Source organism: Stegostoma tigrinum, chromosome 5, assembly GCF_030684315.1.
Source record: "Stegostoma tigrinum isolate sSteTig4 chromosome 5, sSteTig4.hap1, whole genome shotgun sequence".
Classification (NCBI taxonomy): domain Eukaryota; kingdom Metazoa; phylum Chordata; class Chondrichthyes; order Orectolobiformes; family Stegostomatidae; genus Stegostoma; species Stegostoma tigrinum.
The window spans coordinates 123,176,258-123,195,681 of record NC_081358.1 but is presented as its reverse complement, the minus strand read 5'-3'; the positions used below and the strand labels follow the sequence as shown (position 1 = coordinate 123,195,681).

General features: G+C 41.8%; 2 protein-coding genes across 4 annotated transcripts in view; one reads left to right on the top strand and one right to left on the bottom strand.

Moving 5' to 3' along the window:
* b4galt6 (UDP-Gal:betaGlcNAc beta 1,4- galactosyltransferase, polypeptide 6) overlaps window positions 1-19,424 on the bottom strand; it is a 61,750-nt gene that overhangs the window by 6,786 nt on the left and 35,540 nt on the right. Inside the window, exons 2-7 of one of the 2 annotated variants that reach the window (XM_048529154.2) lie at window positions 15,716-15,835; window positions 9,678-9,791; window positions 8,361-8,485; window positions 6,763-6,879; window positions 2,879-3,066; window positions 903-1,025 (exon numbers count right to left, since the gene is read on the bottom strand). In XM_048529154.2, the coding sequence (XP_048385111.1) occupies window positions 903-1,025; window positions 2,879-3,066; window positions 6,763-6,879; window positions 8,361-8,485; window positions 9,678-9,791; window positions 15,716-15,835 (787 nt within the window). The remainder of the gene's footprint in view (window positions 1-902; window positions 1,026-2,878; window positions 3,067-6,762; window positions 6,880-8,360; window positions 8,486-9,677; window positions 9,792-15,715; window positions 15,836-19,424) is intronic. The other variant, XM_048529155.2, reaches the window with a different exon arrangement.
* Window positions 1-19,424, top strand: part of ttr (transthyretin (prealbumin, amyloidosis type I)) — an 81,802-nt gene that overhangs the window by 27,307 nt on the left and 35,071 nt on the right. The window lies entirely within an intron of this gene.

The following is a 19,424-nucleotide window of genomic DNA, read 5'->3' as shown; positions in this document are numbered from 1 at the left end:
AGTCGTAAGGCACTAGTCGGTAAAAACACCAGTTTGTAGGGTGAAAAAGTGAAGATCACTATTAATGAGATTACAGCAAGTTGTGATTGAAATGGGGGGAGGAGGAGGCTAGCTTTTTTCTTTAAGCATTATCTCACAGCATGTGGGCCTTGCTGGCTTATTGCCTGTCCATAGGCACCCTTAAAAGGAGGCGGCAACAAGTTGCCTGCCACTTTCACAATGGGACACTCAATGCCAACAGGCAGAAAGTTCCAGAATTTTGACCCAGCAACACTGAAGGAATGAGGTTATATTTCCAAGCCGGTCTGGATGGTGAGTGGCTTGGAGGGGAAGTCTCAGGGGAGGTGTTCCTATGTATCTGCTACCGTTGTCCTTCTAGATGGTAGTAAGTGTAGGTTTGGAAGGTGCTGTCTAAGAGCCTGGATGAATTTTTGGTGTTCTTATACACTAACTAATGCATCTTATATACCATGTATACATAAAAATAGGACTTTTCAGGGTGAAAGGAGGAGAGTTAGTTCATATGCTGAAACATTGTTTCACTTTCACTGTGCTCTGAATCTGAGTGAAATGTCAGCCACTCCTCGATTCTACATCACTCCTTAGGACGAAATATTAGAAGAAATATTCCAAAATCTCAGATTCACATCATATTTAAGGTAGAAATGTGAACCACCTAATTTGAGGCAGAACAGAGCTTAAATAATTCTCCTCTAATTTTTGCAGCTAATTGTGAGCACCGCAACTGAATGTCATTTTAATTCTTCCATTTCAAATTCAAATAGCTTTCATCTCTGGCATATGAATGCACTAAAATGTAAAGTACTTTACCAGAAAAAGTCAGCTCAGCTTTGAGCCATGACCACCAGTTTTAAAATCTGTACTTCTGAAAAGACACTTACCTACGCCACAGGTCATCATCTTCGCCACCCCATCCCCAGAAGGCATTGGGAAAGCCATTGATTTTCCTGAACTGGTCTACTGTTAGACCACTAACTCCACCGAAGAACTCATTGTATGGCAGACTAGAAAAGGAGCCAGGGATGGAGGAATAAAAAAATGAGACAATCATCCAAGGACTGCGTGATATTAAATTTTAAACAAAAACAACTACAAAGTAAATAGAAATAGAAAACTCACCCCAGTAATTTGTTAATGCATTAAGAAAGATATTCAATATGTTAACGAGAAAACATAAAATATACAGGACATAGAATCAGCAATTTGTTAAAAGGAAAGCAAACATTCAGCTTAAACACAAGTTATGAAAATTATTCCTTTTTTTAAAAAAAGAATATGGAGCAACATGAAAGGATTTTGGATAATTATTATTGTTACAGAAACAAAACACTGCAGATGCTGAAAGTATACAGAATGCTGGAGAAACTCAGCAGGTCTGTCAGCACCTGCAGAGAGAGAAACAGAATTAACACTTTGGGTCCAGTACGGCCCATCTTCAGAATCAAACTTTTATAACCATTGTGTTTCTTGGTTCTTCAGAAATTTAGTTCTGAAGTAAAGTCATATTGGACTCAAAACATTAATTCTGCTTCTCTTTGATGCTGCCAGGCCTGCTGAGTTTCTCCAGCATTCTCTGAATGATGGAAGTTTTTATAAAGTTACTGAAAATCAATGCAGTGGCCATATTTATGGGATTGCTAGGGAGAAGGATATGCTGATGAGTTTATACATAGATGGACAAGAGACATGTGGAGATTAAAGATCTGCATAGAATCAGTTAGATTGAACAGGCTGCTGCTCTGGCACAATTTCTATGTAACTCTATGCATTCACTCTAAATTGCAACAAGTTATCCTCATCAGACAACGATGCAAATGGTCTCAGGTTACAGTCTTTTGTTTTTGATGTGACCATTCCACAACCTATTGGGTATAACTTGCGATGCAGAATGAGCAGTGGCCAAAAATTAGCTTTTTGTTTTCAGAGAATGACATTATTTCGTTTTACTCATTTATAGAATGTTAGCATTGCTGGTTACGCCAGCATTTATTGCCTATTCCTAACTGTCCCTCGGTCAGAGCAGCTTTGAATTGCTAGGGGTATTTCAGTGGGTAATTACAAATCGACTACTTTGCTGCAGGTTAAGAGTCAAATGCAGGCCAGACGAGGTACAGAAGGAAATCTGCCATCCTTAAAGGATCCTTCTTGATCACAGAAACATAGAAAATAAGAGAAGTAGGGCCATTCAGCCCTTCAAGCCCGCTCTGCCATTTAACATGATCGTAGCTTTTAATTCAACTCAGTATCTGTTCCTGCTTTCTCTCCATATACTTTGATCCCTTTAGCCCCAAGAACTAACTCCTTCTTGAAAACATTCAGTACTTTGGCCTCAATTGATTTCAGTAACAGAGAATTCCACAGGCTCACCACTTTCTGGGTGAAGGCATTTTTCCCCATCTGAGTCCTAAATAGCCTGCTCCGTATCCTTAGACTACGGCCCCCTGGTTTTGGACTCCCAGGTTTTCACGACTATCCTTCCTGCATTTACCCTGTCTGAAAGGACACCAGTGAATCTAATGCTCTTTTTCAATCAATCAACAGTGGTTACATGGAAGCCATTAGGCCAGCTTTTAATTCCAGATTTTCATCTGATTCAAATTTCACCATCTGCCATTTTGCGATCCGAACCCATGACTTCAGAACATGAGCTTGGGGTTCTGGATCACTAGTCTAGTGACATTGTAACTATACCACTGTCACTTAACAATTGTAACATGGTTTACCTTTCAATTTCGGTGCTTACAACATGTGAGGTGATTTAGTCACTTTTACATTTCTCCCCCCCCCACCACCACCAAAACCATTATTTGAGTTTGTTAACTATAAAAAGATATGAAAGAGTGCACCAGATACTTACAGGTACATGTACTTGTCCAGCTTTGATGCAAAATGCCGTGGCATCTGCCCACATCCATAGTAATTGCGATCACTTTCTGGAATGTGATCAACATCATGGAAAACGAGACAGTCCCAATCTAGATCCTTCATAGCCTCCATAAAACCAACGTTAAATAGCATTGCACGGTTGAAAGGATAGTTACCAGCCTACAGTGGAGAAAGGCAATAAATACCTGAAAGACTGGTGTTTCTATAGCAACTTTCACAAGCAGATGTTCCAAAGTTCTTTACTGTTATAACATAGGAAATGTGGCAGCCAATTTACACACAGCAAGGTGCATCTACAAGGTGCAATGCAGCAAGTTAAGGTTCCTTTGGGAACACATTTCAAACCAGTGATCTCTACCAACTAAAAAGGACAGGGGTATTAGTTACATAGGAACACCACCTGCAAGGTCCCTTCTGAGTCATTCACTATCCAGGCTTAGATCTAAATTGTCATGCCTTCATTGTCACTGTGTCAAAACTCCCTACATAATAACAGGGTGTACCTAAATCAAATGGATGACAGCAGTTCAAGGCAATAATTGATGACTACCATCAGGAACAATTAGGGATGTGTAATAAATGCTGGTTTTGTACACATCTCATGAAACATTAAAAAAAAAATTGTGAAGGATCTGGTGCTGATGACTGTATTAAAAAAAGAACCAAGTCAGATGTTGAGCTTTAGTGTAATGAGGTCAAGGATGAATTTGGAACTGACAGAGTGCCTCAATGGGTAGGTCAAGGCTTTCAGGACCTTCTGATGCCCCTAAAATCAGAGGTAGTCTGAGGAAGTGGTGAGTGAACAACAGTGATCAATCTTCAGCTGGTGAGCACCACAAGAAGAAATAAAATCAAAATCAAAGCCAGAGAAAGCAGGCAAGGCTTAATGGATGATGAGAACTGTGAAAAGTAAAAAGCAAAAGCAAAAACTGTGGTTATTTCTGTGACAGCAGGGAAAGCTGTTGAATTTTAAAACTGCTAACTCTTCAAGTGAAAAAATTATACAGCCACTTTGATAAAGATAAAATTCGCTACAGCATTTGGCCTCACAGGAGGCAGTCTTGGAGACATTGAGGGTTGATTAGCAGGGGTGAACCAAAAACTAGGCCAAAGACATGGTTTTAAGGAAGGTCTGAAAGGAGGAGAAAACCAGCACGGCAAGCTTCAAATAAATATTTTACAGAATGGAAACAAAGCAGATGAAGATGCACAAAAATGGGTTGAAAAGATGGATGATGCATATCAGAAGAGCAATGAGTTGTAGGACAAGAGGAAGAAGTTACAGAGTGGAGTGAAATCACAGAGGCACTTAACACAAGCATGGGAGAGAACATTAATACTAGATGGTCAATTGGGAAGGACGATTTGTTAGAATGTGGCAAATTGACTTTATTTGTGATCAGAGATAATGGGAGCTGCAGATGCTGGAGAATCCAAGATAACAAAAGTGTGGGGCTGGATGAACACAGCAGGCCAAGCAGCATCTCAGGAGCACAAAAGCTGGCGTTTCGGGCCTCGACCTTTCATCAGAAAAGCTAGGTTATCTTGGCTTTATTTATGATACTCCCATGACATGAAGAGCAAAATAGTTGGTGTCTTCAGGGGGAAAGTGCAACATCAGTTGGAGAAAAAGCCATGGTTAGAAGTACTAAAAACATTTTTTTACCAGTTGTAGAAAACATCGACTCAGGTTTCATGATAGGTGGTGCGTTCAGACAGACAAGCTAAAGGAGACTACACTGACCAGTTATAAAACTGTCGAAGTATTCTGGTTATATTATTTAATGCTATCTAGTGATGATATCTGTATTATGCAAGCCAATCCAAGCTTAACTGGCAGAAAAGTTGCCATTTAAAATATTTTGTGTCCATTTTTTCTCCCTTCCAAGGCCAATGTATAATTCCACATCTAGGACAGCAACACACTGCTGCGCGTCCAGGTTTCTGACAATATTCTGGAAATCGTTCAGGGAGGTCATCTTCTGAATGATCAACAGCTGAATATACAACATTGATAATTTCTTCACTCACAGGGCCTAGACATCTCTAGCAAGGTCAGCATTTAATGACCATTCATCATCATGGTTAAGATGGTGATCATGAGCCATGTTCTTGGACCATTGCAGAAGCAGTTTTTGGTACAACAGTGTGACTTGCTAAGACAAATCGATGGTTTGTTGTCACCAACAATGATATTCATCTTTTAATCCAGATTTAAATGAAATGAATTCAAACTACCCAGCTGCCAAAATGGGCTTCAAAATCCTCTCTCACAACTATTAACCAATGTCTCTGGATTACCCATTTACAACACAACTACTGCACTCCCAATTAATTCTGAATGTTACAACTTCATACCCTGAGTTGGATTTAACATTTCCCACCGCCCATTGGTAGGTTTATTGGCATTGAGGCATCTAAACCCAGGAAGAGGCAACCTTATTGCCCACATGCCCACCCTTACCCTCAGCATCATTTTACCAGCAGTGGGGTGCATGAGATGTACTGGAAGCCAGCCAACCCTGAGGTCAATTGAGACCTAAGTGTTCCCCTCACTCACCCGCCCTATCCACTTTTATGTACCTGACGCCTTTATCATGGTAAGACGACCATGCTAGCTTCCACTCCCAGCATCCTGTAGGTCTCACTGGTGTACTAGCAGTTACTATTATCTGTGTTAACAAAGTGTGGAGCTGGATGAACACAGCAGGCCAAGCAGCATCTCAGGAGCACAAAAGCTGACGTTTTGGGCCTAGACCCTTCATCAGAAAAGGGGGATGGGAAGAGGGTTCTGAAATAAACAGGGAGAGAGGGGGAGGTAGGCCGAAAATGGATAGAGGAGAAAATAGGTGGAGAGGAGAGGAGAGGATAAGTGGGAAGGGTAGGGAGGGGTTAGGTCAGTCCGGGGAGGACGGACAGGTCAAGGGGGCGGGATGAGGTTAGTAGGTAGGAAGTGGAGGTGCGGCTTGAGGTGGGAGGAGGGGATAGGTGAGAGGAAGAACAGGTTAGGGGAGGCGGGGACAAGCTGGGCTGGTTTTGGGATGCAGTGGGGGGGAGGGGAGATTTTGAAACTTGTGATATCCACATTGATACCATTGGGCTGCAGGGTTCCCAAGCAGAATATGAGTTGCTTCTCCTGGAACCTTTGGGTGGCGTTAATATGGCACTGCAGGAGGCCCATGTTGGACATGTTGTCTAAGGAATGGGAGGGGGGAGTTAAAATGATTTGCGACTGGGAGGTGCAGTTGTTTACTGCGAACCGAGCATAGGTGTTCTGCAAAGCGGTCCCCAAGCCTCCGATCGATTTCCCCAATGTAGAGGAGCCACAATGGGTACAGCAGATACACTATACCGCATTGGCAGATGTGCAGGTGAACATCTGCTTGATGTGGAAAGTCATCTTGGGGCCTGGGATGGGGGTGAGGGAGGTGGTGTGGGGGCAAGTGTAGCACTTCCTGCGGTTGCAGGTAAAAGTGCCGGGTGTGGTGGGGTTGGAGGGGAGTGTGGAGTGGACAAGGGAGTCCTGGAGAAAGTGGTCTCTCCAGAAGGCAGACAAGGGTGGGGATGAAGGAGGGCTATCAGTATCCAATTGTTTTTGCAGCTCTTTGAGACAGAACATCCTTTCTTCTGAAGCACCCAAGTCCCACGTCAGGTCAGTTAACCATTATATATGTGAAGCAGCCATCCAGTGTGAGGATGGGCTATCCCTGACTATTTACTTAGGAGTAAGGGCCACACAGGAACCACAGTTGTCCAATAATACGAATGGAAAACTTAAACTGTGATTTAATTTTTACCTTTTCTAAATTAAACATGCTGCAATGGGTTCAGTTGGTTTCCTGTAAAAGGTTTTACCTGTTCAATGACATAAAAGCCAAACTGCACATGTTGTCGTTGAAGCATTGGAATCAAATGCCGAAACAGAATTGGGAGATGCTCATGCCTGTTGCGGAATGGAATAAGGATTGCCACCTGTAAAGTATAAATGATCATGTCATCGTTATCTTGCATTCAAAGAAGTATTGTCCTAAAATGCTGCAGTTCTCTGACCAATTGGAGGAATTGTGAAAGTCAATTTAATATTTTTCAGGTGTTCAATATATTTTCAAATTAGATTCATCTAGGGCTCCGATTGCCTCCAATAATTATCATTTGTGCTAAAGATCCTTTCCCTTCAAACTGAGTGGATGGTTAGCTCAGTTAGCTGGGTAGCTGCTTGCATTGCAAAGTGTTGCTTCACTTGATTCCCACACCAGCTGAGGTCACCATAAAGGATTTACTTTATCCACTACTACCCTCTTCTCAGGTTATACCACCAGTCATATTTTTTAATGAGAGAGCAGCCCCACAGTCAGATAGTAATATGGCAACTTTACTTCGTAATGCCAGCATTCTCTCTGAGACGCACAATTTCATAGAAATTTGGTCAATCCAGATGATCTCATTTCCAATGCAAATCAACAGCGTAAAGAAAATGAACAAAAACAGAGATTGCTGGAAAAGCTCAGCAGGTCTGGCAGCATCTGTGAAGAAGTAAAAAAAAATCAGAGTTAATGTTTTGGGTCTGGTGACCCTTTCTCAGAATCATTCTGACGAAGAGTTACTGAACCAGAAACATCAACTGATTTTTCTTTTCTACAGATGCTGCCAGACCTGCTGAGCTCTTCTAGCAACCTCTGTTTTTGTCCCTGATTGACATCACCTGCAGTTCTTTCGGTTTTTATTTCGTAAAGACAATGAATTGGCTATCATTAGGAAAAGTGCATCACAGGTAATAGGAACTGCAGATGCTGGAGAATCCAAGATAACAAGGTGTAGAGCTGGATGAACACAGCAGGCCAAGCAGCATCTTAGGAGCAGAAAAGCTGACGTTTTGGGCCTAGACCCTTCATCAGAAAAGGGGGATGGGGAGAGAGTTCTGAAATAAATAGGGAGGGGGAGGGGGGGGGGGGGGGGGGGGGGGCAGATCGAAGATGGATAGAGGAGACATACAAGTTAAAGAGTTGGGGATGGAGCCAGTAGAGGTGAGAGTGTAGGTGGGGAGGTAGGGAGGAAGGGAGGAGATAGGTCAGTTCGAGGAGGACAGACAGGTCAAGGGGCGGGACGAGGTTAGTAGGGAGGAAATGTGTTTGCTGCAATTCCTTTATTTTAAACTGCTTAATTTGCATTCAATTTTTAAAAGCAATCTCTTTGCTGGTTCAGCGGCACGAAGCCAAATATAGATAATAAAAAGTCTATGATCAATTCACGACGCCATAAAATTCCTTCTAACCTGCTAGGATTTTGAATTAGTAGTGTGGCTGCACAAGAGGACAGGGAGTAAACAATGCTCACACTAGCTTTCCTAGCAATTATTAGATCAGAAGTAATATTGGTTTTCCTTTTAAGCAGATTACTTTACTTTGTATTTTCTGTGAATTACAACTGTAGATCATTACAATTTAATACCTCACCTTCCAGCGGGGTTTACAATCCTTTGGCTTCCAGTGGCCTCCATATTGGATTTCTAAATCTTGTGAAAATAAACGTTGGATTTCTTCCATGCTGATTTCACTCATGTTGACATCAATAAACCCCTCTGGTTCAATAAAAATTAAAGCAGGGAACATGAGTTTTTTTTTTAAGAAACATGGAAGTGTTGTGCATCTCAGACCAAAGAAACTTGTGATTGAAATTTTCTTTATCAGACATTTGATTCTTAAGAGTGGCACACCAATTTGGTATATATCCAGAAACTATTTTGACAGGTCCTTATCTGATAAGATTTTTCCTATTCCCATACATTAATTTGATATTCTCAGCTCATAACTGCAAGTCCATGCTCTGCAATCTTCACCTGGCCTATTTCAAATCCCTGGGATGTCCTCACCCACTCTCTATCTCCCCCAACTCCTCCAGTCCTACAACTCTCCAAGATCAATGCATGTGCCCAAATTCTGGCCTCTCGTGCCTCAATTTTAAATCATGCCACGGTTGATAGTCATGCCAACATCTGCCAAGGTCTTACAACACTAAGTACACCCTTAAAACTCCACCAGCCTCTCCTTTGTCAGTCTTCCCTTAAAACATTCCTCTCTACCAAGCTTTCAGTCACTTATTTCAATATCTCTTTGCTTGGTTTGATACCAAATTTTGGGAAAAATCTTGGGACAATTCCATACATTAAAGGGTCGATAGGATTACAGTTGTTGTCATTTAAAATTTTGAGTGTCTGAATTGTGACAGTATGAATGAACATGGAGCAGGATTAGGCCATTCAGCCCCTCCAGTCTGCTCCACCATTCAATATGATCACAGATGATGTTAATAACCTCAAATCCACGTTCCAGCTTATCCTTTTGCTTAACATGAATCTATCCTACATCAGCCTTAAGAGTATTCAAAGGACTCTGTTCCTGAAAAGGTGTTGATAGCAGATTTCCAAACACTCACTGTATCATTCATATTAAATGGATAATGCCAATTTTTTAGAAACAATGACTCCTAATTATAGATTCCCTCCACATCTACCTAGTCAAGATCTCTCAAGATCTTTGATATTTCAAACAAGTCACCTCTTACTCATCTAAACTTCAGCAGATACAGCTGAGGCCATCCAGTTTTTAATCTTAGAAGACTCATTCTCTGAACTGCTGCCAATACTTTAACATCCTTCCGTAAATAAGGCTATCAATACTGTTCAGCAATACCTACATGGCATGAAAGAATAAAGAAAACAAAAAAGAAAAGTAACAATTTTATTAATGGACAAGTTTACTTCAAACACGTACTCATAGAAGGTAGTTTTTCTGGGCAAGGCAAACCAGGAGAATATGTGAAGTCTTCTGGGAGGTATGTTCCGCTCTGACCAAGATATTCACTTGAATTGTACCCTTCAAGATAATCTAGAGGTGAAAATGATCAATGGTCAAAAAATTTAACAAACCTTAACATTGTACTACATCCCATTCATTCAGTATTTTGCTTATAATCATAAATGCCAAGGTTAGTTAGCAGATTTAAATTTTATTTTACAAAGAAGATTAAAACAACAGGCACTTGCTGATTTACACATTCAATGCTTTACTTCCTTACTAGAAGCCTTTGTTCTCACATTTGGTTTGCTTTTGAGGCATCATGCTTTGCTTATATTTACATACTTCAGCATCTTTACAGCTGAAAACTTTCAATTCTGCCTTCCAAGAATGTTTGCTTTCCATAGCACACCAGGGCACACAATTTGGAAAACTGACAAAGACAGACATTTCATAAATTTAATCCTGTTGGCTGTTGTGGGCACAGAATGTGAAGACTGGAAGAGAATACTGCTTTTTGAAGTACCCTTTATCCGATCCATTCCAAGACTACCACATCTAACCTCCTCACGAACTTGGTTCACCGGTAGCATTTCTACTTATATCAGAAGATTGCAGGGAGAAGTCGCAGTCTCGGCTTTGAGTACAGAATCTAGCCCTCAGTGCAGCAAGGAACACTCCCCTTCAGAAATGAAACACTGGTGTTGTTGAATTGTTAAATTTTGCTGTTGCTAAATTATTGTTAAATTCTGATCAGTGCTGTTAAATTCAATCCCTTTCTGTTTCAGAACCTCAATACATTGGTGTTCCCATCCATCAGTGTAGCTATAAAGTACCATGGCATGTATATGCATTTACTTAAATCTATGATATTCAACCTATTAAGAACATTGTAGAGAGAGAAAGTGAATTAATATTTCAAATTACCGATCTTTGAAAAGGTCATTAGCCTGAAAGAAGGAACTGATCTTCTAACATGATGATTAGAGAACTCTTCCTTAGACTGCTGCAATACTATCAGCACCATGTTTAAGTCCTGACTCCACTCTCCACTGAAATTATCCACAAAGTTAAAACTTCTGATCAATTACCTAGAGCCTGAAGCCCTCCAAAAAAGCCTGCAACTTTGAATCAATTTTAATAAGGAGAAAGATCATTGTCCAAGGGGGAGTAATGTTTCTTTTCTGAGTGCTGGATTTAGTTTGCAACAAAGAGTGTTGTTTAGAAGAAAGTCACACTTCTACAGCAATTGAATTTCAGAGCTACATAGGACTGCAACTTCATCAAGGTAGTGTTAATCATTAACCAGCCAGTTTAGCTCTTTAAAGGAGACTGGACAGGGAGACAGGTTTGTGCTGAATTCCTTTTCCAGTTAGATCTTTGGAATCCAGGATTACTGATCAGATTTTTATAAAATTAGAAAGGCTTTTGATAGGGCAGAGAATTACCAATGAGGGGATCATAAATTTTAAAGTCACGACGAGTGAGAAGGTTGATTTAAAAATTTTTTTTATGTGCAGTTATTGAGTTTTGAACTAGTTGAGGAATGGATCCTTGAATCTTTTGAGGGGGAAAATATGCATCAATCATTGAAAAAGATTCAGATAGATGCAGAGCATATGATCCATTATGATTTCTCCAGAAAAGGTGCAAATAAAAATACGATGGACAAAATAGCTTCCTTCTAGAACAAGAACGCAGAACAGTACAGACCCTTCTGACCACAATATTGTGTTGACCTATTATCCTAATAAGGTGAATCTACCCTGCATACCCTACATTTCAATATCCTCCATGATTCACTTAAAAGTCTCTAAAGTATCTGACTCCACTACCACCGCCGGCAGCACATTCCACATGCCCACCACTCTGTGAAGAACCTACCTCTGACATCTCCCCTACACATTTCGCCAATCACCTTAAAATTATGTCCCCTTGTAATAGTCATTTCTGCCCTGGGAAAAAGTCTCTGACTATGCACTCTATCTGTGCCTCTCATCATCTTGTACACCTCTATGAAGTCACCTCCCATCCTTCTTCGGTCCAATGAGAAAAGCCCTAGCTCCCTCAGCCTTTCCTCATAAGACCTGCCCTCCAGTCCAGGCAGCATCCTGTAAATCTCCTCTGCACCCTCTCTAAAGCTTTCATATCCTTCCTATAACGAGTCAACACAATATTCCAAGTATGGTCTAACCAGAGTTTTATAGAGATACAGCATAACCTCTCAGCTCCTAAACTCAATTCCCCTGTCAATGAAAGCCAACACACCATATGCTTTCTTTACAACCCGATCAACTTAGGTTGCAACCTTTGAGGAATCTATGGACATGGACCCCAAGATCCCTCTGTTCTTCCACACTGCCAAGAATCCTGCCATTAACTCTGTATTCTGCATTCAAATTTGGCCTTCCATAAATAATCAGATTATTCTGTGCTCTAAATTCCAATGATTCAATAAATGTGCAAGCTAATGCCAGAAGGAGTAAGAATTTTGGGCAAGTAAAGGAAGTTTTCATACTGCTACATGCTGGTAAGCAGCAAAGAATCTGTTGCTTAATATCAAGCTGTAGTCCAATGCACGTGTTGCTGCTCTGAAGCCTTGATATTTCCATTAGGTTCCTAACGTTTCTGACTGGAGTAAAGCAGTGGTATTATCTATTAATCCAGATGATTAATCCATAACTCCAGGCAATGTTCTGGGGACCCAGATTTGAATCCTGCCATGGCAGCTGGTAGAACTTGAATTCAATAAAAAATCTGGAATTACGAGTCTAATGATGACCACAAAACCAGTATTGGTTGTTGGAAACGCCCTGTTTACTAATGCCCATGAGGTTAAGAAATCTGTTGTCCTTTCTGTAACGAGGTCAGCCAGGTCCACCTCTCAGAATATGAGCTCCCAGGTGAATTGGATTAAAAGCCCGAGACCGCTGGCTGATAGATAAAAAGAGGGCCGTCACACATTCTGACACAGGGTCTAGGGAGGTGGGCCAGTGTTGAGGACTCTCCACGTGGAAATAAAGGGTGACTTGCTGATGGGATACCAACCTCTGGAGTTATTTCACTTACCTGCTCTGGCCTACATGTGACCCCAGACCCACAGCAAATGGGGTTGGCTCTGAAATAACCTTTGTAGCGCAGCCCCTTCGTCAGGTGAAGTGACAGAGAAGAACACAGACACAGAATTCAGAGGCAGCGAGATCAAAAGACCATACAACTGGTGTTGGTGGGCTGTTGAATAATAAGTCTCTACAGGTGACCCAGAGAGTGTTAGACAGTGCGAATAAAGTGTCAACAGCTGAATAACAAGCGAAGGGATAATCTATAATCCAGATTAATGGAGGAACGAACAAACAGTGGTGCATTCTTTTCTAGCATATACAGAAAGTCTACAAACTGAGACCAAATCCTTAATTACAACAGTAACCACCCCAGCATCCACAAACACAACTGTGTCAAGATGTTCAAATGATCAATAACTCACTGCAGCAACCCAGAGCTGCACAAAAATGAACAGGAACACCCATACAGAATCTTTGCAAACAATGGTTATCCTCACAGGTTGGTCCGCCAATGCCTGGCAAACAAACAACAAGACGACACAGTACACCCCAATACACTGGCCATCCTATCCTATATTAGGAACACATCAGAACTGACAAGACTCGTACGACGTCTTGGAATAAGGATAGCACATAAACCAACAGCCACACTTCACCACTTACTCTCAAAGACAAAATACCCCATATCCACAATGAGCAGAATCTAATGATGACCATGAATCCATTGTCGATTATCAGAAAAACCCATCTGGTTCACTAATGTCCTGTAGGGAAGGAAACTGCCGTCCTTACCTGGTCTGGCCTACATGTGATTCCAAACCCAGAGCAAAGTGGTTGACTCTGACTTTCCCTCTGGGTAATTAGAGGAGGGCAATAAATGCTGCCTAGTCAGTGATATCCTTCATTCCATTAATGAATTTTTAAAAAGTGATATACAAAATACCATGCAGCAACTGCAAGAAACACTACATACGACAGACAGGCAGGAAACCCGCCACCAGGATACATGAACATCAACTTTAAGCAAAACTGCATGACAAACTCTCCTGCATTTCAATACACACTAAAATAGAGGGACTTCAATTTAACTAGGACAAGCAAGATAAAGACAAGGACGAGAATTCCTGAAGGCCTGGTTTTCAACCACCGATGCAATGAACAAACATGTTGAAATAGACCTTATCTACATACCATTACAGTGCAAACCTGCCCACCGTGACAGACTGAGACAGAACAACAGTGCGTCAATGGAGGCTATACAGAATTGACAATGTCACCTGCAAGGGAGACAAAAGGTTTGCTTAAAAACTGGTCCGTTCGGCGAACCAACCAACAACTCCACTCTTTGTCACCTGCAGAGACTTATTATTCAATACTCCACTCACACCATTTGTATGATTTTTTGATCTCTCTGTCTTAAAATTCTGTGTCTGTGCACTCTTCTCTCTAACTTCACTTAACGAAGGGGCCGCACTCTGAAAGTTTGTGATTTCAAATAAATCTGTTGGATTATAAACTGGTGTCGTGTGACATCTGACACATTCCATGATTAGATTTTCAAAAAGGTTGCTCAGGTGGAGGTGGCATTGCTGGGAAAGCCAGCATTTATCACTCATCCATAATTCCAATTGAGCAAAGAGTGGCGAGCCACTTACAGTTTAATGGCTTGCTAGGCCATTTTAGAGGGTAGTTTATAGTTAACCACAATGCTGTGGGGGTCAGGAATCACAAAGGCCAGAACAGGTAGGGACTGTAGATTCTATTCTGGAGACACTGGTGAACCAATGGGTTTTATCACAATCTGGTAGTTTCACAAGTAATCATTTTATTCCAGATTTCTTAATCAACTGAAGCTTAAATTCCTCAGATGCTGTAGTAGGATCTTAATTTTAGCAGAGCATCAGGCCAGACTGGATTTCTTGTCCAGTAGTACTGTCACTCCATTACTGCCTCCATAAATGTGCTCTCCACATCAGGCAAAGAAACACTTTACTCAAAAGTGAAATTCTCAATAACTTGGTTTGGAACCTTCTTTCCCCACCGTAATGAGCTGACTGAAACCAACTGTATGCCGTTGTATGCTTACAAGGTCGGGTGTTGGTCAATCAAACGCTCAGAAGTAACATCAGAAAATATCACACAGATAACCACTCAGCACCCTCAATGTGAAAAACGCTAACATTTCAAGTGTAATCTGTTGTCTGATCTTACTCGGATCTTATCTGCAAGTGTGAGCATCTTTAAAAAACATACTTGAGATTTTATTACAAGTGCACTGAAACATGCAGATTACAGACATCATAAGGATAGGTAGTTAACTTTTTTTGAAGGTGTTCTTATGTACAAACTGACTATGGTCTGTTTTGGTAACTTACTGTGTAACAGGGAAGTGCTTATCTGAATCCGCAATAGCAGAGAAATAGCCCTATCCATGACAGAATCACATTCGCACTCAAATCCAGAGACAGGCTAGCCCTTCTGCCACTATGGATACTAAATAAAGAGCTCACCAATTCACAGAAACCCAGTATTGCTGCTCACTGACCCAAAACATAAACTCACAAGATGATCATGGCTCAGTGAGAAGTCTCAAAAGCAACTGCCATGCAACAGCCCGAATCCAGTTTATTGAAGCTGTAAAAGCTCTTGTGCACTGCAGGCTATCCACAGCTCTTAATTAGCAATGGATCCAGGTTCCAAACTTTCTCTTGCGTATATTTTACTATGCAAGTTATTTGGATCTCTCAAGAAGGGTTCATCCTTATTTTGCGGCTGCCTGTCGTTGTTGGGAGTTTATACAGGTCTCAAATCAAAAGCTGTTACAATTGCTATTATGAAAAACAGGAAAACAATGAACTCTGACAGATGTTCCAACAATTTAAAAGCTGCATGGAGATCTAAATCAACCTTTTTTTTCCAGTAAACTTGACTACAATAATAGAGATTGCCCACCTGTGCCATTAAGAGTGTTATTCCTTTTGGTGTAGCGGTCTCGAATCAAAATGCCTATTGTTCGCACATTGTCCCTCAACATCTTGCCTTGGGCTTGCATCATGAAGAGGTAGGTATTTGCTGAAAAAGGATGGCATGGTTAAACCAATTAATGAGTTCTTTTTGGCACTGACATTCAAAGAAGGCACAAAGTAGTTTTGCAACAGTCGCCCAATATCTATAGTATTTGAAAAAAATGATCTGTTTATTGTTTCACTGCAATCTGGGCGATCCATTCTTGTCTTACCCAATGGACCAATATAAAGTTGTTTAAAAATTCAAGGGTTCTGCCCTGATAAATGTTTTGCATTCGTAAAAATATGAATATTCTCTCATGGTTTAATTATTACAAGGATTTCTTTCCAACAAATTGTCCAAGACTCTCATTTTATTTGATCCAGCCCAGCTGGCACCGATTTTCTAGTAAATATGCAAAGAATTAAGTTATTTATACAAACGCCAATAAACATTACGCCATGCAAAAAACTCTAAACGCAAGACAGAAAAGCCAATGTCAAGAGAAAGTAAACCCATTACAAAAGTTATAGGCATCATCTGTGAAAAATTATTAGTTCAAATTGATGACTTTTCGTGAGTCTATTGTTGGCTGTTCTGCTGAGTATTTTATAGTGATTTTAATTCAAAAGGGATTACTGACACCAGGTTATCACCACGGAGGATAGGCCTCATGAGTATATCTGTCTGGCTACGGGGGTTGGGCCATTGTGGTATACTTGGAGAAGGAACATTGCCCCCCCCGTGTCACCCCAATCCCCGTCTGTAATCACAAGTTCCCTCCTCTACTCAGCCGAGTTTTGGACTAATCTGGGGCCCTACACTCCAACCAGAAAATTTCAGTCAGCAAATGGAAACTACCCTTAATGTGCAGGGAGCCATCAGCCCCTTGACCCTTGATCCTTCTGCAAATAAAATGGCCAAGAGGCAGCAAACAGGTACATCAGGCGATGGAAAATCACAGGCCGAATCTTCCCTGGTCTTCACTGCTAAGCTAAATCAAAAATGTATCCTAAGTGAGCTTCTGGCTCTACGCTCACTAGTCATGACATCTTGAACATACAATAGAACATAGAACATAGAACAGTACAGCACAGAACAGGCCCTTCAGCCCACAATGTTGTGCCGACCACTGATCCTCATGTATGCACCCTCAAATTTCTGTGACCATATGCATGTCCAGCAGTCTCTTAAATGACCCCAATGACCTTGCTTCCACAACTGCTGCTGGCAACGCATTCCATGCTCTCACAACTCTCTGCGTAAAGAACCTGCCTCTGACATCCCCTCTATACTTTCCTCCAACCAGCTTAAAACTATGACCCTTCGTGCTAGCCATTTCGGCCCTGGGAAACAGTCTCTGGCTATCAACTCTATCTATGCCTCTCATTATCTTGTATACCTCAATTAGGTCCCCTCTCCTCCTCCTTTTCTCCAATGAAAAGAGACCGAGCTCAGTCAACCTCTCTTCAAAAGATAAGCCCTCCAGTCCAGGCAGCATCCTGGTAAACCTCCTCTGAACCCTCTCCAAAGCATCCACATCTTTCCTATAATAGGGCGACCAGAACTGGACGCAGTATTCCAAGTCCGGTCTAACCAAAGTTTTATACAGCTGCAACAAGATCTCACGACTCTTAAACTCAATCCCCCCTGTTAATGAAAGCCAAAACACCATATGCTTTCTTAACAACCCTGTCCACTTGGGTGGCCATTTTAAGGGATCTATGTATCTGCACACCAAGATCCCTCTGTTCCTCCACACTGCCAAGAATCCTATCCTTAATCCTGTACTCAGCTTTCAAATTCGACCTTCCAAAATGCATCACCTCGCATTTATCCAGGTTGAACTCCATCTGCCACCTCTCAGCCCATCTCTGCATCCTGTCAATGTCCCGCTGCAGCCTACAACAGCCCTCTATACTGTCAACGACCCCTCCGACCTTTGTGTCGTCTGCAAACTTGCTGACCCATCCTTCAATCCCCTCATCCTAGTCATTAATAAAAATTACAAACAGTAGAGGCCCAAGGCCAGAGCCCTATGGAACACCACTCACTTCCAGGCAGAATATTTTCCTTCTACTACCACTCGCTGTCTTCTGTTGGCCAGCCAATTCTGTATCCAGGCAGCTAAGTTCCCCTGTATCCCATTCCTCCTGACCTTCTGAATGAGCCTACCATGGGGAACCTTATCAAATGCCTTACTGAAGTCCATATACACCACATCCACAGCTCGACCCTCATCAACTTTTCTAGTCACATCCTCAAAAAACTCGATAAGGTTTGTGAGGCATGACCTACCCTTCACAAAGCCGTGTTGACTGTATTTGATCAAGCCATGCTCTTCCAGATGGTCATAAATCCTATCCCTCAGAATCCTTTCTAACACCTTGCAGATGACAGACGTGAGACTTACTGGTCTGTAATTGCCGGGGATTTCCCTATTTCCTTTCTTGAAGAGAGGAATTACATTTGCCTCTCTCCAGTCCTCAGGTACGACTCCAGTGGAGAGCCAGGATGCAAAGATCTTCGCAAGTGGCGAAGCAATTGCATTTCTCGTTTCCCAAAGCAGCCGAGGACAAATCTGGTCTGGGCCTGGCGACTTGTCAATCTTAATATTTGACAAAATTTTCAGCACATCAGCTTCCTCTATCTCTATCCATTCCAGCATGCAAACCTGCTCTTTAAAGGTTTCATTCACTACAAAGTTCGTTTCTTTCGTAAAGACAGAAGCAAAAAACTCATTTAGGGCTTCCCCTACCTCCTCAGACTCCACACACAAGTTCCCTATGCTATTCCTGATCGGCCCTACTCTTTCTTTGACCATTCTCTTACTCCTCACATAAGTGTAAAATGCCTTTGTGTTTTCCCTGATTTGTTCTGCCAAGCCTTTCTCGTGCCCCCCTCCTGGCTCTCCTCTGACTATTTTGGAGCTCCTTCCTTGCCTGCGTGTAATCCTCTCTAGCTGAACTTGACCCTAGCTTCCCCCACCTTATGTAAGCTACCTTCTTCCTTTTGACGAGAAGCTCCACCGCTCTCATCATCCAAGGTTCCTTTATCTTACCCCTTCTTGCCTGTCTCAGAGGGACATATTTATTCATCACTCGCAACAACTATTCCTTAAACAGCCTCCACATGTCTACAGTTCCCTTACCATGGAACAATTGCTGCCAGTCCATCCTTCCTAACTCACGTCTAATCGCGTCATAGTTTCCACTTCCCCAATTAAATATCCTCCCATTTTGCCTAATCCTCTCCTTCTCCATAGCTATGTAGAATGTGAGGCAGTTATGGTCACTATCACCAAAATGCTCTTCCACCACAAGATCTGATACCTGCCCCGGCTCATTTCCGAGCACCAAGTCTAGAATGGCCTCTCCCCTCGTCGGCCTGTCAACGTACTGCATTAGGAAACCCTCCTGAACACACCTTACAAAAACAGCTCCATTCAAATCTTCTGCTCGAAGGAGGTTCCAATCAATATTAGGAAAGTTAAAGTCACCCATTACAACAACCCTACTGCGTCCACACTTTTCCAAAATCTGCCGACCTATGCTTTCTTCAATCTCCCTGCTGCTATTGGGGGGCCTGTAGTAAACCCCTAACGAGGTGACTACTCCCTTGCTGTTCCTAATTTCCACCCATACTGACTCAGTAG